This window comes from Siniperca chuatsi, linkage group LG17, assembly GCF_020085105.1.
Source record: "Siniperca chuatsi isolate FFG_IHB_CAS linkage group LG17, ASM2008510v1, whole genome shotgun sequence".
Lineage (NCBI taxonomy): Eukaryota > Metazoa > Chordata > Actinopteri > Centrarchiformes > Sinipercidae > Siniperca > Siniperca chuatsi.
Genome location: NC_058058.1, coordinates 7,043,357 through 7,066,094, shown reverse-complemented (window position 1 = coordinate 7,066,094; position 22,738 = coordinate 7,043,357). Strand labels below are relative to the sequence as shown.

At 39.8% G+C, this 22,738-nt stretch overlaps 1 protein-coding gene across 26 annotated transcripts in view; it reads right to left on the bottom strand.

Annotated features, from left to right (window-relative positions):
- Positions 1–22,738, bottom strand: part of pleca (plectin a) — a 109,178-nt gene that overhangs the window by 25,207 nt on the left and 61,233 nt on the right. For 7 of the 26 annotated variants that reach the window (XM_044171567.1, XM_044171569.1, XM_044171573.1 and 4 more), the window contains 8 exons: positions 12,424–12,485; positions 9,542–9,556; positions 8,297–8,386; positions 7,765–7,800; positions 6,159–6,236; positions 5,836–5,928; positions 2,872–3,038; positions 68–183 (listed from right to left, as the gene is read on the bottom strand). In XM_044171567.1, the coding sequence (XP_044027502.1) occupies positions 68–183; positions 2,872–3,038; positions 5,836–5,928; positions 6,159–6,236; positions 7,765–7,800; positions 8,297–8,386; positions 9,542–9,556; positions 12,424–12,485 (657 nt within the window). Of the gene's footprint in view, positions 1–67; positions 184–2,871; positions 3,039–5,835; positions 5,929–6,158; positions 6,237–7,764; positions 7,801–8,296; positions 8,387–9,541; positions 9,557–12,423; positions 12,486–15,240; positions 15,670–20,662; positions 21,081–22,738 lie in introns of those variants that run through there. The other 19 variants (XM_044171568.1, XM_044171584.1, XM_044171590.1 and 16 more) reach the window with 11 other exon arrangements.

The following is a 22,738-nucleotide window of genomic DNA, read 5'->3' as shown; positions in this document are numbered from 1 at the left end:
TATTCCATGAGTAAAGTGTTCAGGGTGAGACTGAATATGTCTAATGCTCCTGTGTGACTTCTCTCACCTTCGGGGTCCAGCAGTCTGGTGACGCCCAGGTCTCTCTCTGCCACGCTGAACGCCTGCTCCAGATTCTCCTGGTTGCTCTGTCGGTACACTTGACTCATGTCAATCAGAGTGGGCCTGCGGAAAGCATCCAGCCACAGAGAACAGTGAGTGGAAATGGCTTGTTACACTGTTAATCAAGATTTTTCTTAAATCCTGTGTGACAGTTGAAAATGTCAGCGAGAAAGATACTCATTAATTACCTTTCGACATTACCCTTACTTCTATGTTTTTGAAATTTTTTTACCTGCCAGCTATAATTCCACATGGACGGCTGCCAGGTCAAATAAATGTTATATAAAGTTATGTTGCATATTTCATATTTTATGTTGCTGGAGGCAGTTTGATCATGAGTAGTGAAGGGCAAGCAAAAACAAAGTCCTCACAGCCAGAGAAGCTTTCAATTCCTCCATCATTTTATACACAAAGAAGACAGAAACATTGCCTTTGAGTGCACTTTGCCAGGAAGATAACTGCGGTCTATTAGCATGTAGGCACAAGCACAGAGCATGAGGGGATAAAAGCTCATCTCATGATCACAAATACCAAAAGGGAAAGATAACTCTAGAGACACAGAATGCACAGTCGATTCTGCACATTTAAGAAAGCAGTTAAAGTTTTAACAAATATTCATACACTTGCACAACTCTCCGGATGTAGTATTCTTTGTGTGCCCGGGGTGCTTCTCTCTCCACATAGCAGGGCAGTCTGTCCCTGCTCAGGTGAGGCTCTGATCCTGATTCGTGCTCCTCGCCCTGGGAACCTCGACTGAAGCGGGCCCCGGGGCTGTGGGAGCCTCGGCCCGAGTCGAAAGAGTTCTCGGCGGGGACGTCCTCGCACAGCATGATCACCCGGTCCTCCAGGTCACTGACTGAGCCAGCTGTACTGCTGGAGGCACTATCCGGACGCCTCTTCGAGTGAAACTTCCTCTTTAGGTTCAACATTGTAGCAACGGTCAAGTTCACGGCACTAAAGGTTTCCAAGTGAGCGAGGTCACAATTTTAGCTTTTATTTAGCAAAAAGTTATGAAAAAGACTAACAAATCGACGGTAGCTTTACAGATTTCATCCTGGCTCAAGTCCACTGGTAAGTCTGATTCTATCCGATTCTCTTCTTATTTTGGGTTTTTGGTCAGCTTTCTGTTCCAGTTGATCATTGCTAGGGCTCCTCGCTGCAGCTGTTAAATCTCTGCACGTCCTGCTCTTCCTCCACCAAGAATGAATCTATGGCAGAGCACTTACCTGTGTTTCGCTACAACCTGCCGAGCCTCCAGTGAGCATACCTTCAGGGCAACCTTTTCTCAAACTAGTGTGATACACACACATCATCAAGAAAAGCTCTCTCTTTTCACACCAAATGATGCCAACTCAGGTTCTACATGTTATTTTTGTGTTGTGTGGTGAGCGATCCTGCAGGGCTTGTTTGTCTTTGCAAGCACAAAGACTTAAAGTGGTGCTCCACCCAAAATATATGGTTTGAGTATAAAACGGGCGTATCCTGCAGGCTTGCAAGGTGGCTGTTAAAGTTTGTAGTTTCCTTATTAAAAGGGGCACAGCAGCTATGGTCAGCTAGAACTAATGTAAGTTATAATGGATTTTTGAAGTTTTCACAGCAGGAAAAAGTATCAAAGCATCTATGGAAACTTTTCAGATAACTCCTGCTACAAAATCAGTTTTTTCACTGTTGATTGTTCAAAACATCAAGATGGTAATACTTTACCTATTTAGCATTTATAAGCAGTATATAAACACTTAATAAAGTTGTTTATAACGTTCTAGTGTAGTTTATAGCAGATACTGTATAAGGACAGTTTTAAATGTTTATTAATGTACTTGTCCACAATTGTAACTCCTCCTATGAAGCTTCCATAACTGGTGTATAAATAGTTAATGATTGATAACACAGTATAACATCGCTCTTAATAATTGTAATTAGATATGACCAGATCTTTACAGCGCTTTATAAAACATTCATTACGTTTTTATAGACATGTATAAATCATTTGCAGGCAAGTTTAAATCTGTTCAAAACTCACGATGACTAGCTGAGCTTCATTCTTTACCTAAAAATAGCAGTTTGACTAAAAATTCTTCAACATGTTTTCTCATGATATGACATTTGATTACAGCTGTGTTTTATTATATAGTCAATCATTCCGTTACAGATACTTCACAGGAGGCGTTCTAGTTCTTCATTAATACACACTTAAAAGTGTCCTTTTATTTAAATATATTATATTGTGTTCTATAGACCCTTCATTAATTGTTAAAATAAAGCGCTACCAGAGAGATTTCTGGTCAGAAATGTAATAAATAAATGATCTGGGGAGTTAAAGTCTGAGTTGATAATTTGATTTACAACAAGTGATCCGCATTTTGTCCTGACAAGTCAAGTGTGCTGCTGTAAAACCCAAATATGAATTTCGCATTCCTGCCCCTGACCCTAATGCAATAAATAAGAAAAGACACAGCAACGTGAAATATGTAAAAAGGTCAGAGACCTTTTACGTGTAAAATTCATGTCCTACGGTTACAAGATCCCAAGTCCAGGCAAGCTTCTCTAACCAGAAAATGTTTCTGCATGGTTTGAAAAATGCTCAATGACATCCTTTTTTAGATAATCCTTTTGTGTCACTGTTGTTGTACAGGTAGACACCTTACGGGAAAGTACATCCATGTTAATACTAAGTAGTTTGACTCAAACCCCTTAACCTGGTAGTTCTATGGCTGTGCTCTAACCTTGATCTATTGAGGATCAGTGTCTCACCTGTGTTTGTGTATGATGGCGTTGAAGAGCTTGCCATCCCTCCAGCTGGTGGTGAAATTGTCGCAGCGCAGGCCCTGGTATCCCTCCACCATCCTCTGAGACCAAAGCAACAACTTCTCTTTGGCGGTCATGTCGTCCGACTGGCCGTTCACCTGAATGTCTGAGATCTGCAGGAGGAGACGATGCAACAAGTCAGCGATATTGGGTGCAGATTGAGCCGACAGTAAACTAGAAAGCCCCGAGCACTTGCACCGTAGCTCTTTTTAGCTGCATTTTAGGCAGGGTTGCTGCTGATGATATCTAGATCTTGATCCTTTTGACTCTGAATGCACTTATTGTAAGTCAAATTATTGTAAAGTAAATTAAACAACACACAGACAAAGCAGATTTTTTCCTAATCATATATAAAGCTACCATAAATAGTGTCTTTGATAGTCTTGTATTGAATATGATTGAAATGCTGGTTGAAGGGCAGGAAAACATTTTCCAGTTTGCCCACTAATTTCTTCCAGACTTGAGATGAGTCACATTTTAAACCTCAAATAACAACCACCACTTTTACTTGAAGGGCACATGAAATCCATTAAACTCACTGTTTTGGAGAGAAACACAAACGCTTTGTGGTTATATGCGAGCAAAACAGAAATCATAAGAGTGTAAACGTCTATGAGTCACTGATGTTACAAAGTTATAATCTATGTTCCAAACAAAAATTCACAATTAACACTGTCTGCTGTAAATTAATGCTGGACTGTGTAACAGAACCTCCACAGGCAATTTTTTATTTTTTTGCATGAAAGAAGACAAAATAAAGCACAGGTTTAATCAATACAGATGTCCCTTAAAAGGTCAATTCCAGCGCTGTGTTGACACAGAGGGACTTGACATGAATTTTACAATTCGATTTTGCAGCCGGTTGATTCGCTGTGTCTATTTTGCATTAATGCATCACCCAGTAGTTGCTGTCTGTGCCATATCTATAATCAGATGTACAAACGGTACTTATGAAAAGTCCTCGGTGTTTGTTTTGGTCTGCTTGATGTACCAGATGGGTGGGGCTCTCTACAAAACTAGGTGCACATTGTAAAAAGTTGCAACAATCACAGGAAACCTTTTAAGTTAACTCAGTATGTCCACCTACTCAGGGTTATGATCAGTTCAAAAGAAATATTTGCAACTTCTATTTGAATATTTGGTGTCTGTATATCACTACTTTTTTTTTACCCACAGATAAGACCAGAAAAAACATCCAAAAGTGAGGTAAATCTACTGTATATTAACTGCAGATTATGCATTAAGTGAAGGTTGCACTTCCAGTCCTGATAAATGTCATAGTCTCTTACTGGAAAAAGTGTGGCTTTATTACAACTATATACTATTTTCTGTGTTTTGGGGTATGCTGATGAGTCATAGCAGAACTAACAATTTCACTTGCAGGCTCTTTTTTTGCAGGAAAGGGTGGAGGAGGGAAAAAAGAAGGCATCTCTTCCTTCTGCTATTTTGCCTCCAGAAGGGAAACCCCAGTGCTGCAGTGTGGACGTGGGCACAAAGTGACTCAGAAGCTGAATGGAAACAGGACCTCCGCCCTCGCACCCTCGTTTTACGAGTGTTGAGAGAATCTCTACTCCTTCTCTGTCACGAAGCAGGATCATTATTTATATTAGTCACCTGTGTATTAGTTGTGTTGTGCGTTAACTGTGACCTGCATCTGGGGAGCTCAGAGGAAATTCACCATTGTTTGTGATTACTAGCATATGCCAAAACAAAGACATTATGGGTTAGTTTGGAAGAAATAATAGCTGCCTGATGACTAAATGTATCTACAGGGAAGTTTTTTCTTTTATCACTTGAACAGCGAAGACAAAATGTCCATCTTAGAAGATATTTACATTTACGTTCAGATATATATCATTTTAAACAAATAGTGGGAGATACTTTCTCTTGCTTCCACTGCAGTTTTAATTTTTTGATGTCCTGAGCTGTCACGCCCACGTGTCCAGCCAGGTTTCTCAAGGGAATCACTGAGTCACACGGGATGAGGAAAAGGATCCCACATCCACATCCCAACGTAACCATCATACCCATTATAGCATCAAAGAATCTTCATGTACTGTACTCCCACTCTTTTTTCCAAAATCGGCCAAACCATCTGCTAAAAGAATATCCAAACATGCCTCTTCCCCATCAAGAACACATCTGCCCACTGACTAATGCTTTCCTCCAATGTGGCCTTTGCTGTGGTAGGTGGTATGGGCAATTTTATAATGTTTATGTTTGAGAACGAGGGATCCCCTGTTTGAATGAAACCCCTAAATTTACATTTAATGGCAACCTACGTATAGAGTTGCACAGGACCACAGAAAAGACTAAAAAAGGCTTTGAAATTCACTGACGTGAATGCTTCTTTAAAAATGAATGAATAGCTTTTTTCAGTGTTTAGTCTTTGTGCACTGAAGGACAGGAGAAACGGTGGTAGTTGTATATAAGAGCCTAAGTGCTGCCAAATGTCCAATAAAGCCCATTTGGAAATGATTGGCTGTTGGACTCCACTGTACTGTAACTGCTGTATCAACATCAGGCTAAACTGAGGCTGATGATTGAACCCCAAAGAGGGAACGGCACTCTGATTTCCCTTACCGTGCCGTGGAAGCAAACTAATCACAATGTAATGAAAATAAGCTGTATAAAATGCATGTTACATGTTAATGGAAGAATTTGATCTTAAGTTCCAATGTGCAGTTTAAAAGATAAACACCACATGTAGTTCAGGAAATGTGATTCAGCTATTCCAAACAGGGCTGAGTCAGTTCACTTTGAATACATGCAAAATGCAAGTAAATGCAATTTAAATAATAACTGAGTTTTTCAGTCTGATAATTTCTTTCAAATCTGCTAGTTTAATTTCATTGCCAATATTACAGTAATTGTTTTGCAAAATTAGCCTTTAAATGTGTCCTACATTACCTGGAAGTGAAGGATGATGGTCCATATCAGCCCCAGGGTCAGCTTGGGGTTTCCATCTGCAATGTCATCATTTCTGATGTTGACCAGTTTGACCTGAAAGGGGCATGGATACCAATAAAACGTAATGGTCAGTTTTAAGCAAGTTTATTTGCACCGTAAAGAGTTGTGGTGTAAAATGTAAGTCAGATGAAGACATATAACTCTGCAGGGCTTATAAAAGACATTTTCCTGAATTGAAACAAAGAAAGAAAACAGTAAATAAAACAAAAACAGAAAAACCAAAATGTGCCTTTGCTATAATAAAAAAGTCATTATTTACTGACCTGTCTGTGTTTGAGAAAGTCCAGGGCGATCTGTACATTCTGCAGCTTGTGGAAGCGCATCCGGCCTTTCTCCCGCGGCTGTAAGAGACGAGAGGACACCAAACATCAGGAGGAGGGAACACATGAGGTTTAAATCAACAAACAGTAAGGCCCCATGACTGAGGAACAGGTGTTTCAGTGTCCAGCAACACCCTTTGTGTTTAAAACAAAGATCTACTCTACCGTATATAAATCATTACAGTCATGGTCTTAACTTAAAACTAAAATACAGCAAATTTGAAGTGTGATTCAAATTCTGCGTGGTTGTGATCAAAGCGTTTGGCTAGACCTTCACCAGATCTGACCACTAAATGACCCTGAAATGCATTAACGAACCAGCCAGGATGTCTGCAGGTGGAAGCATGATAATGAATGATGCACAATCTCAGTGATTTCCCCCAATCATCAGTCACAATCCTCATTTTCTCTGAGTTCTACAATCAACTTTTCCCTGCACCTTATGAAAACACCTTTTACATCTTATTCTGCCTTAGATTTTATCTGTAGCGCAGTCCAATCAAGCAGAATCCATAAGCATCCACAAGTTCTAAACCTACACACGACAGTTACCCCAGGAGTGATGGCCATGACATGCACTGGTGCTCCACATTTTAAGCTTTAAGCCAGTATGAAGCTTTGTTGCAGAATTAGCCAACATATCAGCTTGCAGTGATGAAACTTTGGCCTTTGCTTTCAGTACGGGAACCCAATACTTGACCCTTGACAACTCAAACTGACAATTTTAAAAAGGACCATACCAGTGGTTTCTATATTTAGTAACTACAACTTGTGCAGACTTTCAGAGCATAAAATAACTATTCATATTTTCCCATGCACTCACCTGCGTCTATTCAATAAAGTTCAGTTTGATAATCAACTTGCAGAGACGAGAAACGTCCTTGAGATAATTCACAACACAGAATGTTGATTCACGTTTATTTCTTCTTCGTTTAAAAAAAAAAAATCTAAATTATATAATCATTTCCTGGTGATGCAGGTGCACATAGGAACTATTTTGTTAAAAATGTCCTTGTCTGTGTGTTCAGGCATAAACCACTGATAAAAAGCATTGGATTCATGAACATTGTTGTCAGAAAATCAAACCCAGAAGACAAATCATGAAAAGGATAACGTGAATATTGTCATTTCTTGGATGAAAAAGATTTTGTTTTGCAGCCAATTCTGAAATCTCGAATGTCCAAACTCCTTCAGATGTACGGTATGGTCCTTTAAACTAGGCAGGAATTAACAGTTATATTAAGAACAAGGACAGTATTTTTTCAAGGATACACTTTAACTTTAATTTGAAAGATGTGATTACTCAAAAAAATCACTACCATAAAACTGTAGAAATGTTTCCTCTAAAACCTCTACTTGCACTTTTTATCTCCTTACATGACGTCTGACGCTGCTAGCTCACTGATAAAATGGAAGAGGACGATGGTGATACAGAAAGGGGACAATACGGGGAGTGTGACTGTCATCATGCACAACCCAGAAGCCACCTCGGGTGGTGACACATGCCACGCCCGAGGAGGCGGCCAGCCACAGTCCAGGCGCCACTCACCAACCGCACGTTCCTCACAACGTCACGTTCCCTCGGCTACCACAGCAAGAGCATTGTAAGAGAGGAAGGCAGAGGCAAAGGGGGAGAGGTCAGGGCAAAGGTCAGCAGACAGGAATTAGATAAAGGAAAAACCAGGGGTCAAACAAGTCAGTGCAGAAAGGTTACAAGATGGAAGCAAAGAATGAAAATTAGTGTTTTAAGGCTACATCACCAGAAGGTGTGTATGTAAGACAAGTAAAGTAAAAGAGTGCGCATAACCTCAGCATGTTCTGAAATGTCCAAAAACCTCGAAAGAATCAAAGTCAACACATGCAAGAGTGGAGACAAGAAACCCACCAGAATAATATTTGACTCAGATAAAAATTTAGAGCAGTTCAGGTTACGAGTAGACTGGACAATAGAACAAATATAACAGCAAATTAAGTCAGTAGGACAGGGGAGCAGGGACAATAAGAAAGGTTTGGACAGGACAGGGGGTTACAGCAGAAGCAGATGTCCTAATATCTGAAGGTCAAAGGTCACCAAAGCTCACCAGTGTCTCTCCAGAGAGCACCTCCAGCAGGGAGATGAGGTTGTGTCCATCTCTGAGGTCCTCGTACAGGTCAGTGATGTGTCTCTGGGCCTGAGGAGGGAAGAGAGGAGACATTTCTTTGAGTTTTTCAGTGATATATTATTGATCCATACAGGGAAATGACTTTTTCATTCAGTCTCCCAGCATGTCAGCATCAGTGGTGAACCACTGCTTTTGCGTTCACACATAATACAAACAGTACTGGAACTGACGACCACCTCAACACTAAAAGCGGAAAGGAAATTTGACACTTGGCACAGACACATTTGACTTAATCCCTTAATGTCACCTAAAAATAAATAAAGCAACTTAAAGGAAACCTACACACAACAAAGAGGGGCTGGAGTTACTGTCTGGCTTCTGCAGTGACAAATTTGAGTTTCTTTTAAATTATTATTATTTTTTTTTAATTATTATTATTGTTATTTTACAACCTCAGTCTTTTTCATAGTCTTGACTACCATTCCTATTGGGTAAAGTATCGTTTGACACACTAGGTTAACAATGGTAAGGAACATGAGCGGTTAGATGATCAGTTTAACCACATTATCTAATCTTATTTAGACGTGAACGAAAGCACACTTAAATGTTTTAATGTTTTAATCCCTAATTGCATAGAAAAAGTGCGTACACACAACTATTATAAGTACAACAGGTCAAAGGTAAACCATAAAGTTGGTCTGCAAAATCTAACATTTGACGTTTTCAAATGACAGATTGGGTAATAATTTTAACGTTTGCCTTCATTTTCTCTTCCAAACAAGTTTGGTAAATCCTGGGGTTTGTTTGTTTTTGTTCCCTAATCACAACAATAAAGTTGATAATTAAAATATTATGTAATAACCAGTAGTAATGATATGAGAACTATGAAAATAATTTTCATATGACCTTTAACTATAAATTTGGTGCTGATCACACTCCTGAAATTACCTGTAGACTTCATGCATGCCCTTTGCTACATCATAAACTTTTTTTTTAGCTGTATTAAACTGCGTTACAGAACATGTAAAGGCACGTTGCACTGCAGAAAAGGCTCTTACAGCAGTCAGAAAAGAGTCCAAGTGTTAAAATGAAGGGGAAAAACGGTCAGATGTTAGCAGCTAAGGAGCTCAGGTAAAGTATGAGAGTGAGAGAGGGTAAAAACATTACCACAGACATGCAGGCAGAAATGAATGTGTGTCCACTCTGCTCACAGACAGCACCTACCTCCGCCTTCCAGTGCTGATGGGAAAGGATGGGAGGACAGGATGAAGGATGGAAAGAAGAAACAGTTTGATGAGAGAAGATATAAAACTGCAGGGACTCGTGAAGGAAAAGAAGAACAAAAGACGCTGGTTTGATCTGACAGACGTTGGACAAAGACAAAGCTGGTCATTTTTCTTTTCTTTTTAATCATTTGATTTGACTGATCCCATCCTAAGCTATTTACAACTGTTTTTCTGTATTCTTTTTATGAATGTAAATCTGTTTCAGCTCTTCTGGTCTGGTCTGGATTGCAGTGGGATACATAAAACACAAAATAATGTCTGGTTTTCATTCTCTGTAATCTGAAGAGACTACAGTAGATGGCACTTTTGAGACAGCTGACCACGAAAATGGAGCATTCCTGGCCTCATAGTTTAATCCCATGACTCTGTTGTGACCACGAGTCCAAAACGCCTCGAGGGCAGCAAGATCGCCAACCCGCTCAAGTCTTTTGGACCCAAATCTGAGGGATTTCCAGACAAAGAAACAACGACTGACGACAAACGCCTGTGAGTCATCTCAGACAGAGCCCCGTGTCACAGGACGCACATGGAGGACCAGCAGACATTCCTCACAGTTAAAACACTTCAGTTCCCGTGTGAAAACAAGGATTCGTCAACCTGAATGTATCGGGTGAGCAGCAGTAAGAGAGCCAAAACACCTGAGGTAGAGCCACGCTGTGCTTTACTTTAACGGTTGCTAAAAACATTCCCTGAAAATATGATTAGTAACACGGCTGCAGTATATAAATGCAGTTTAGTAAAAACTGATGATGATGTTTGTATTTTATGTAATTTAACTAGTCTGTTATTACTTTAATTCTGAGAGATCCCTGTTATACACAAAAACACATGGGTGTCGGTTACAAAATGAGCATTATTTTCTTCTTTTGATAAGATTATGACATGAGCAACATGAGCTATTTGCAGGGTAGCTTTAAGTTCAGTGTCTTACAGAAATGTTCCCTCTCACACTCTCTACTCCTCTTATGGGTGTCATAAGATAATTCATAAATTGTGACCACAAACGCAAATGTTTCTAACACTGAAATCTTTTCATTGATGTTTATGACTATGATTCTGCCTTTTGCCTCCTGGTGATATTTAATGCAGCGATTAGTCGATTAATCGATTTTCAACAGAAAATGTATCTGCAACTACTTTGATAATCGATCAATATTTGAAGCCAAACATTCTCTGGTTCCAGCTTCTCAAATGTAAGGATTTGCTGTTTCCTTTTCTATATATGATAGTAAAGTGAATATCTTTAGGTTTTGGGCTGTTGGTCAAAAACAAAACAAGCAAACTGAAGGCAGCACAGTGAAATAGTGAATGGCATTTTGTCAATATGTTTTAACATTTCATAGACTAAACGATAAATCAAATAATTGAAATAATTGTTAGTTGCAGCCCTAATCACCTCAAAGTGGAAAACTAAATTCCTACGCACTGATGTGCTGAATGAGTCAGCAGAACATTAATTGACTATCCTTCTGATAATTGTTTAAGCCACTTATTACATAAAATCACCAAAAATGTGTAAAATCGTCAAAAATGCTAAGAAGAGAGTGATTTTCTTTAAACTCTGGGCTGTTTTTTTTTAAAGCATGTGTTATTATTTGACGTGTAATAGACTAAATGATACATTTGACTGAAAAAAAAAGTTTGTGGGGTTGCAAATAATGACTATTTTTTGCTGTCGATTCATCTCTTTTTATTTAGTTATTATAATTATTTAGTGGATTCATTCATTAATCATTCAGTCTATAAAATGACACAAAATAAAATAAAATGCCCATTACAAGTTCCCAGAGCTCAAGGTGACGTCTTCAGATTGCTTGTTTTGTCTAACCAACAGTCCAAAAACAAAAAATATTCAATTAATTATGATTATAAAAAATAAAAGCAGCAAATGCTCATATTTAAGAAGCTGGAATCAGTGTATGTTTTGCTTAATAAAGCACTTAAATTATCAATCAATTATCAAAACTGTTGTCTATAAATTTTCTGTCAATTGACTAATTAAGCACTAATTAATTGATATGGAAAATAACTGTTACTGTAGCCCTTTATTCTACACCTGACTACTTAGATCAGGGGCTTGCATATTACACACACAGTAGGAAGTGCTTCCTTTGTAAGAGTCATGGGCTTGACAAGGACTGTAATACATTACAGCATCATGGCTGCAAACATATTTAGCATTGGCCCCCACATTCAGTGTAGGAGCTTCCTGTTCCCCTGCAGAGCCCCGAGAAGCCGCCCTGACAGTCTGGAGCCCAGATGTGAAACCTGACCGAGCCCGGCCCATGGTGCCGCTGTTCCTGAGCGCCAGCTAAAGTGAGGCCAGGTGTTCGTGACTCACTCTCTCACACGCATAAAGTTAAGACAAATAGCCTGGGTGGATTTTATGGTGCGGAGAAGCTATGTGTATAATGTTTTTCACCTTTTCAAAAGAGTTTTACTTTTTTGAAGAGAGGTGCAGGGAATGAAAATCTGATTTTGCTTTGTACTCTCTTTCCAGTTTATCTGTTGTTGCTTTCAGGTAACTTTTTCCAGACTCAGATCAGAAAGTCCATTATCTCCTAAGGAAACATTTTTGTGTAATTTAAGCCATTGTAACCAGGTGGGATATGAAAGCAACTGCTGGAATTTAACTTAAACAGAACAAACCTTAAGATCATTTAAGGACAGCTGGAGTCATTCTCATTGAGTTATATGCTCCAAATGAGCTGCAGTGAACATTTTATTACTTACTTTTTTGAGTTTCATAATCTAGCCGAATGTACGTTGGTTGTGATAATAAGTATTTGTGTAGTGAGTGTTGATGAATTAGGATCTTACCTTCATCAGGTGCTTGTTGACCCATTTTGTGAAGGTCTTTTTCTGAACTCGGTCCCGTTCATCTGTGGAGGGACAGAAGCTCAGTTTAATCAACTGTGTCCATGTACGAGTTTTTGCACGTTTTACCCTTTTAACTACAAATCATGTATACTCAACATTACTGATGAACATTTCCAAGACATACTGGCTTATGAATGTCTAACCTTGAAGCAAACCTATGGTTTCCATTAATGTCAGCATGCTATGAAAATTAGCTTACAGAGACATAAAACTTGCTTGAGATAAATAAATCACTGGGAATATTTTGTCAGCTTTATTTTTTTGTCAGAGTTAAGCTGCTGTTGCACGTTAATTTTACTTTTATTACTTTTATTAATTCAATAGAAACAGTGCATTCAAAAGAGACAATAACCTGTGATGTGGTCATTTCATGTGTTTCAAAAGTTGCTGTTTGGCCACCAATATTGAAAATATCTGTTTACTATGCAACAATAACACAACTTAAAATGTTCACTAAGATTGATTACCTATCTGACGTAAGCTCCAAGTCTCTGCAAACTGATTTTGTTCACATAGTGAAATTAATGGAAATCAATGGATGCCTGGAAGACTCCAAACTATAAAGTTGGTGTACTTTAGAACAATGATTCCCAAACTTTTTGATCTGTGACTTCTTCAAAGGACGCAAAGTCTACTTGTTTCCCATCGTCACAGGTTGCATATTTCTAAGAGTTGTGAACAGTTAGTGTAACTTTTACTTCTCAGATTTATTTAGTTTAATAATTTTTAGACGCCTGAGGCAATAAATATGTATCTGGATACCCACAAGAAAAAAGCCGAAATTGGAGCAAAATCATTAAAAAGTAAACAGAATTTTGTGTTTTTCGGCTTCCCATCGTTAGTAATCCAACAAGACTTAAGATTTACTTAGGTTTGCGGTAAACATAATTTATATTTAATGATCTAAAACATCCAAAACCAAAGTTATGGTCCCACACACAGGGAAACATCCTAAGAATTTTTTTTATGGTTTTCCCAGAGTTACAGACAGTCTCATAAATATTTGTGCTTCCCCCAAAGCCAGAAACGCAGAGCGCTGAACATGTGACATCAACAGAGAGTGCAGAAGATGCTTAAGGTGACACAGAAAGTGACTGTACTCCCTCTAATGGTGGTTTAAAATCAGTCCACCAAAACAAAGAAAAAAAGGTGTCGTACTTGTCAGGTGAAACACGAGCAAATTACCTCCGACAACATCCCTCAGATTAGCACCTCTACAGGAACATGTTCCACCTTGCAAGACTGTCGCTGTTTTGGTTTTGATTTCACAGTCTGATTATTCAAAACAAGGCTCTCACATACCAGCAGGTACTATATATGCTGTGCAATGTTTTCCCTAAATTTTTTCAACCATGCTGCACCGTAGTGCTTCAGTAAGTGATGAGGGTTGTTGTCAAAACTAAGAGGCCGGTATGACATAACAAAGCATGTCTGTCTCACAAAAGTGATTAAGATTCGACACAATGTGACTTACTGTTTTAAATCTGACGAGACAGTCAAAACCATTGTTTGATTTTCTTATCAGTCACACAGTGTTAGGAGCTTGATTACACTATCTGGATAAGAACTGAGCTCAAAGCTCATGTAACAGAAGTGATTAGATGAAGAGGGAACAGAGAATACAAAGAAGATGACATCCCGTGGTGCCAACGCCCAGGGTGGCATTATGTGGATGAGTCACAAACACGCTTGTGACTCTTTCGGAGTTTAAACAGAGAAGTGAAATAAACCTCAAAAGCAGAGAAATTCTACTATTTCATTCAATCATGAACACATGACTTTGCGTCCAGGTTGAATAAAAAAAAAACAGAAAAGGGATTATTCTGTAGGAAACAAATCCTGCAACAAACTGTTTGCACGTTTACGGTTATGCCAGCTGCTCAGGACACTGTTGTTTCTTCATGCCATTAAATACAAAAGCCGCACTTGACATTCCAAAACTCAAACCAGTGAAATACATGACACAGAAAAGCAAACTTTACGGCTCCCTCTGACAAATAATGTGTTTGCTTGGCTGAGTTTTGTAGCCTGGAGCAGCAGACCGGGATGTGGACGTTTCCTTTCATCCTCTGAGTCAAAGAACATTTTAAGATGAGGTGAGAGATATCAGGTCTCCTGAAAGAACATTACTGTTTGCTCATCGCAGTATAGCTGCGTGATATTTGAAAATCATCCCCATCACTCTGTTACTGAATAATGCAGCTGTAATGTGGAGTGTCACACAGAAGGAGACAACGTGGATTTTTGTAATTTAGTTTTTAGCACTTGAAGAAAAACAACTGATAACGGCATTAGAATACACTGTTTGCAAGTCAAGATATTTTTCTGTTCTTCTGTCTTTGTGATAGGCGGCATTTCTCCTGAACTGCAAAGATGCAGATCAGAAGTTAACTTCTGAACGAGTAATATGAAAGCATGTCCTGTCAGACATCTTTGCTGCTTAGTCCGTCTTTGGTCTCAAAATGAGTGTCAGCACAGTTGACCAATAAAAAGAGGAAAAGCCATGACACATAAAGGGGTGTGGCCCATTTGATAAAAGAGAGGCAGAAGACCACCGCAGACAAAAGTAGATTCTACGTTTTAGACATTAAACTACATTTATACCATTTCTTCATAATACAGAGCAACAATGAGCTGAGAAAAACACAACAAACTAGCTTTCTAAATTTAAAAATTCAAGAATTAAATTGAAGGGACAATACAAAAGATATTTTAAGCCAGTACTACTGAAACAATGTAAAATTGATGACAAACTACCTTTCCTGTGATCCATGGCCTTGAGCATCCCCTGGTAGTAGGAGTCCTCTATGAAGACTCCGTCACTACCCACACTATCAGAGGAATAGTTTCTGAATCTCTGCTCCATCGCCAGGCTGGAGTTATCTCAATGATCAAAAACAAAACAGAAGCCTCTGCAGGTTGAGATGTTGTCTACTTTATGAGATTTCCACTTCTTCTTATTGCCTGAAACACTGCTTCACAGTGTGGGATCCTGTAGTTAAGTGGGAGTGTTCAAGCCACTGATTCAGTTCCTGAACACAAGTCTTACTCCCTTTTTTCCTCCCTTTGCTGTCTGCGACATTCTATGCTCCTTTTTCTTTTCCCCCAGCTCTTGCAAAATGCCTGCCTGAGGACTACAATGTCAGAAGCTGTCATTCACCACTGAGTGGTCTGTGGAGAGAGGGGGAAGATTCTCCCCCTTGCCTTGCTATGTACACCCCCCGACCCCACCCACCAAACCACACCTCACCAAAGACCCAGACTGAGCACCCAACCAAAACAGACCTCTGCAATGATTACATCCAAAAGCAGAGATATGTAGACCTTAAGTAACATTCGTGTGTCTCTACGTCTATTTTACAGCCGCACTGATTTTGAGTCACTGCTACTTATTGTCTTAAAAGCCCAAAGGGATTGTTTTTACATGATTTAGCCCTTAACTACAAATTGCATATACTTTAATTTTTCTTTTTTTAAATGCATACCAGGCTGCCCCTGGTGTGAGATAATTTCACAGCAGCCTTGTCAGTTGCCTTATTGTTGTGCAATAATCCTGTGATCCATGACTTTGGCTGTCAAAATGAAATATTTTCAATACAACACAAAAACAAATTAGGATTCTCCATTTCACTATGAACATGTGCAATAATTTTTTTTTTTTTTATTCTGTGGCAGCAGAGCTTTTGAGTGCAATGTGTTTGTACAGCTGCTCCCAAATATTTCTTTAAACACACCTCCTAAATAGTTCCTGCAACAATAACAAAAAGTTTTCCAAAATATAAAAGGCAACTAAACGTTCAAATAAGAAATCTAAGACAAGTTTCAAGCAATGGCTGCCATTGGAAGAAAGTAAATGCATCGACTGTAAAAGATGTTGGCATTTTCTGGAGAATTGTTAGCAGTAATGTTCAATATAAGCAATTTGTTTTTAATGATTTTATACAGTACATCCAAAACCACCAGTATGGTCCCACTGGTCACTTTTAAAAAGAGCATCAGCTAAACTGCCAACAACACAATGTTAAAGTTTTCTCCTGATTATGAAGATAATCAGAGAAAGGTTAGAGGTCAGGATAAGCTACAGAACGGCAACCCTGCAGATGATGCCTTATCCAGGTAAAAAAAAAAAATCTACCCTGTCTCCAACTAACTATTGCATAAAACTTCATTTTCAAAAAGACAGTACAGTTAATTAATCCAGAAAAGGGGCCATTCCCTCATTTAGACAAAGCTGTGCAGAAACGGTCCACTGGAGCCTGTTAACCCAAACTGAACTCCACATGCGCAAGCTAGCAGTCACCAGTGTGTGGTCAGAGGCCACACCACAGAACCTCAATGACAGGTCTGTTCCTGAACACAGAAGAGACCCAGGCCAGGAGGCAGCAGAGCCAGGCAGTGGAAACAACGTCCCCAGCCATTTCTCGACATGGTACAATCACAAGAAAGCCTCGAGCATGAGCGCTCTTCCTCCATCAGGACACAATTACGGAGAAACTGGCACCGAGGGTTTTGTTTCCGTACATGAGAGAGACAGCATTTGTGTCGGAGGGGGTGAGGGGTCTACAAGAGAAAATACAGCAGCAGGGAGAATAGAAACATTTAAAGATCTCTAATGAAAACAACCTGTGAGACTAAACATTTTATTTGAAGCATTTGGTTTGGACTGTTTTTCTTAGATCAATTTCCAATCTTCAATAAAAGCTTCTGTCAAGCCGGTAACACAAACCGACAAAAAAAAAGACAAAAGAGGCAGTAAGACTTGGCTTTCAAAAAATAGAGTAACCACACTGCTGCAGAAAATTATCCCAGACACAAAGCAGCTATTGTGGCTCTGTGTGGATTGACTGAACAGTGTGTGTCTATGTGCATGAGTGGCCAAAGAAAAGGAGAATTGTTACATCTGCATCTTTTTCATGCAATAAAACTCTTCAAACAGCTTCTTTCCATCTGCACAAATAATCTCAGATAAACGCTGATCAACAGCATTTCATTTTCTGCAAGTTAGGCGTTCATGTGCTCTAATCTAGCACCTCCACACTACCACATGCATGTCCTATAGCACCTAAATACCTGTAACGCCTTTCAACCTTGAGAGCATCTATTTTCTGTGCAGATGCTGACATAAGACCTTAAAGGAGAGAGATTCTTTGGATGCCTACACAGGGAGATGGCTTGTCGGGACTTGAGAAATTCTCCAGACCTAAACTCGAACCTGTAGGCTGTGTATGTGTTAAAAATCAAATCCTGGGATCTAAATTTTGACTTGCAGTCACCAAGGACAGAGAGTAGTCACAGATTCTTTAGTATCTCTAGACTCAGCAAAGTATAATGTGTGTAACATTGTTGGCCAGAAGGTGTATAAAAGAGAATTTGTCATTTGTCTTATGAACTGCAAATTTCAAATATTTCGCTTGCAATTGGTTTTCCTTGCCTAATTGCATTTTTACAATTGTTGCAGGGTTGTGCAGCTCCCAAAACACTGGATGCAAAATCCTAAATTTGTGCTGATTTCAACAAGTCACGACGCAATCAGACATCGCAGTAAGAAAACCCAATTTTGTATAATGTTCAAAAAGTAACAAAGAGGCACGAGCACTTTTTATGTGGCGTAATTATGTGACTTTGAAAAAAAGTGGTCCTATCAACCACTATCAACAACATGCTGGTAGGAACACACAGTGCAGCACTGTGTGGATATTTCTCCTTTCCCTGTTACTGATAACATGCAGTGATAAAGCCGAGCAGTGAGAGCTGATATGAGTTTTACGATGACAGTTCTGCCGGGAGAGGCATGCAAGTCTATGCATTCCTCCTTAGGGCGCGCCCACCCTCCTCACAGACAGGGGGTGCCGCCTCTCTGCGATAACACCACCCCAGCCCGAAAAACTCTGTCAACCTGTTCATCTGTGCAAGTGACAGCATGCGATGTCAGTTCCACTGAGGACAGGAATGTTAACAAACACCACGTTTCATCTGGATAGCAGGTCCTGATGGAGTTTGTGATGGAGAGATGATGGTATGAAAGTTGGACGGTACAGGGAGGAACTTTGCCACGGTGAGGAATGGAAGCCCCACGGCATTATGGGGCAGATCCAACCAGGAGCTGGCAATGAAGAGGGCATGAAAGCATGCACTACCACAGAGTAAGACAGAGCTCTTTCTGTTATTATAAGTGTGAGGAATTTATTCCTTTTCAAAACAAACTCAGGTGCTGGTAGGTGGTGGGGCGGAAAAAGCTTTGGGAGAGACAGATGGACAATAAACTCATGAACCCACAAAGCAACAACACTGAGGCATTTCTTTGGCAACTGTCCAACTTGGTGGTAGAGAGGGTCATCCACCAATCGGAAGGTCACGGAGTTCACATGTCAAAGTGTCCTTGTCGAAGTGTCCTTGGGCAAGACACCGAACCCCAAATTGCTGAGCAGTTGCCATCAGTGTATGAATGTGTGTGAATGGGGTGAATGCGATATGTAGTTGAAGCACTTTGAGTAGTCAGAAAGACTAGAAAGGCGCTATATAAGTACAGTACAGTCTATTTAACTTTAAAGTTGTCCGTGAAGTTGCCCACATTATGTTCTCTCTCCGTAATTATAAAGGACTGATGCCTCCAACTCACTTTTGCAATCGGAGTATCATGTGCAGGGAGTATGCATTCAGAAACACATGTAATTAGCCACACATGGTGTTGACAATTTTGCGCTTATGAAAATATGAGGACTAGATAATTGCTGGATTTATGATCCTCGGATGTGACAGGCAAAGCCAATTAAAGAGAAGATGAGCTTATTGCTCAACACTGTTTGTCTCCCTCTTCTGTTAGAAAAGTTACACTACAAAAAATGAGAAACTTTTGAACATGTAATACTCTACTATAATCCACTTTAATGTCTATCCAGTAGTTGACAACCTTCTTGGCTCTGAGTCCCTAATCAGAGTTAAGACTACTGTTAAGAAAGTCCAAGGTCACTTGGGGCCCTGAAATGTTGACTTATACTCATGGACAGTCACTTTTAAATGTGGGAAGAGTGGTTTGTTAGAGTGGTTGCCATGACAACACAGCAAAAACACACAGAGCCTGCGAGTACATCAGCGTACTGTTTACAAAGCAGTGGTTTTGGCCCCAAACCTCTAGAGATCCCTTAGTTTAGGAGGGGAAAAAAGCATTTCTCACAGCACTTAAACGCAAAAGTCCATGGAAACACAGGCATTTAGAAGATCTGATAAATTACAGGTAAGCTTTGTCACACATTCAGAAGGGATAATCAGTTTGTAAACAAACATTTAGTAAAACGTCCATAAACTTGGATTACTCAGGTTAAGCCTCTTAGCACACAAACTGAATGTTTACTCGTTCATTGACTGTTAGTGTATTCAAATGTCAACATTACAGGGACAAACACGTTATTCTTTTCTATCAAAGATCATCAAACACTTGCTCTTCAGACTACAGACACCCGTATAAAGAGTTTGTAACATAAACACCATCAAAAAACGTTTACAAAACCTAAGGGCTGCATCTAACGTTTTTTTTCATTATTGATTAATCTCATGGTTATTTTCTTATTAAATCCATTACTCATCTGGTTTATTAAATGTCAGAAAATAGTGGATAATGCTCTCAAGTTCCCAGAGCCAAGGCTCACATATTCAAATTGCTTGTTTTGTACAACCAACAGTCCAAAGCCCAAATATTTTCAGTTTATTATCAATACCAGAAAATAGCTGCATTTAATAAGCTGGAATTGAAAAAAGTTTAAGCGTTTTTGCTTTAAAAAATGACTTAAACTATTTCTTAATTGTCAAAGATGTTGCTGCTTAATTTTCTGCAGATCAAGTAACTGATCAATCGTTTCAGCTCTACATCACAGTACAATCTGCTCTGTGGGAGGAGAGGCAATGAGGACACTGTCATCACTAATAATGCTCATATACAATGTTATTTTGTGTCAACTTCTATAAAAGTGCAATAAAAGTTAATAAAACAATAACAAAATAATAAAAATAAAAGCTTTGCTCAGAGACGTCCTGGACTCTTTTGACCCTTGGGACTTGATGTATTGTGGGTGGAGGCATGGAAAAGGTTAACATCATCACCATCATCACCCCCTCCCATTCAGAACCTCCTCCCATTACAGGCTCTGAGAGATGCAGACAGCGGCTGAGCGCTCAGACCTACCTGCGCAGCACATTCGGCTGTACAAATGAGACCCCACTTCTCCGCAGCTCATTTCATGAATGTAATTGGTTCGTCGGTATAAAATTTCCCACTCCAATCCGCCGCTCCAGGACGGCACAGCAGGGCGCATCGTATCCTCCACTTCGGCCATCCTGGTGTGTGTTTGTGCCGCGCGTGAACGCACAGCGCGCCGCACTTTCTCGAAAACGCCCCCTGACTCGCGTATTTCTCGTGTGTGGTACCAGCCCTCAAAACTAGTTTCTCTGCTCTATCAGAGACACATGGAGGAGAAAGGAAAAAAAAAAACACGAAGGGTCGTGTCAGATTGCAGACTCTTTGTCCCAAGCCCAGCCCACTTTGGTTTTGTTTAGTGAGATGAACTGAAGAGCTCTCCGCTGCTCCATCCCGCTCTGTTGTCGCCTTCGTGCGTGGCGTGTAATAACGATTTGAGCCATTAAAGCGCGCCTGGGAGGGACATCCCCGAAATACACAGACCGGAGGGGTGGGCTGTATATACTGCCGAGGACTACACGCTACGTCCCTATTTTAGCATGTGTGATGTCTGTGCCTCTGCCAAGATTGCATAACCCTCCGGACCCCTAAATGCAAAACAGAACTTCTGGGAAGACACATTTGATATGTAATTATTACAACCAGCGAGGGACGCTCCTCTCTGTTGTCTCACTGTGGGTAGTCACTGTTCACGGAAGGGGAGAGTGCAGGTTTGACAGCATATGTGACGTTTTCCCGCGGGCGATAAATTATCCCACCACACACACACACACACACACACGCAGGCACACACACACACACACACACACCTACAACAGCTGTGGGTCATAAAAAACTTCAACTGAGGAGTCTTGTTTTCTCTTTTTCTTTGCATATTGAGAAATACTTCACATTCACAAGCAGGTATTGGCTTATTTTCAAGTTAAGGCCATACCATACATGACAGTAAATACATTTTATGTCATGGCGATGAAAAGTCTTTTGTTAAGGGAGAGTGGTTTCTAAGTACAATCTGGCTATAGGACTGTAGTTTAAACAATAAAATAATACCAGGAGAGCGTTTTAGTCACTTAACTTAAAGGAACAGCCATTTGTACATTTCTAGTCAGAACAAGCTGTACAATGATCCAAAACGTTTAAAAAGTATATAAAAGATGCAAAAATGTAATTCTTCTCAGCTGTTACCCAAAAGTTATTTAAAAATTATTAATTAAGAGTAGAGATCTTGGTTGCTACACATAACCGCGTAACAGTGCGCATCTGTGCACACATGCAATATGAACACACGCTTTTCTTTAAATGTCTCCATTGTCTGATTTTAACTATTTGGCACAAAGTATTTTAAAAGTTTGATAAAAACGAATCAACAAAATTCATTATATTTAATTAGTTTAAGCTATAGCCAATGATGTAGTTTCAAATTCTTTGTGGATGCTGTCAGAAAACTGGTTCTTCAACCTCTGAAACAAACACAGATCAGAGCCGCTGCCTGAACACTGGCACACGGCGTACTGTATGACAGAGGACAAGACTGACTACTAGCAAGGTTAACCACTAATGTGTTTTATGTTACATTGGTTATTGTGTAGGGCATGTAGGGACATGGTGGGCGTGCATTGTTTTCAACACTTGGCGTCCTTCAATAACAGCATGTTTTTTCTCTTTTCAGTTAAAGCAGAGCAGGCCATCCTCCCCCATCAAGTCTGTTATTACTACCACAGTGAAAGGAATTGGGGAAGTCACAGCTGCGTACCACAAGCCAAAATCTAAACCCAATCATACTGTGTGCTGTATGTGGCGTGTGGTTTAGCAGACACAGCCGCCAGTCTAGTGGGTAGTCCACAAACACTGGTGTAGATTTGGGTGTGGCTTCCTAAATGGATTAGATATATTCTGTGTTAAGGCTGGTGTTGTGAAGTGAATGGAGCTTTGTAATTTTTCAGTCTTCAAAGAGCCTCATATTAAATCATTAACGGAAATCTCAAGGAAAAACAGGGAAAGACAACAGGGGACGGGATTAAAGTGTGCTAAAGGAGAGGCCAAAATCAACAGAAGCCTCTGGCA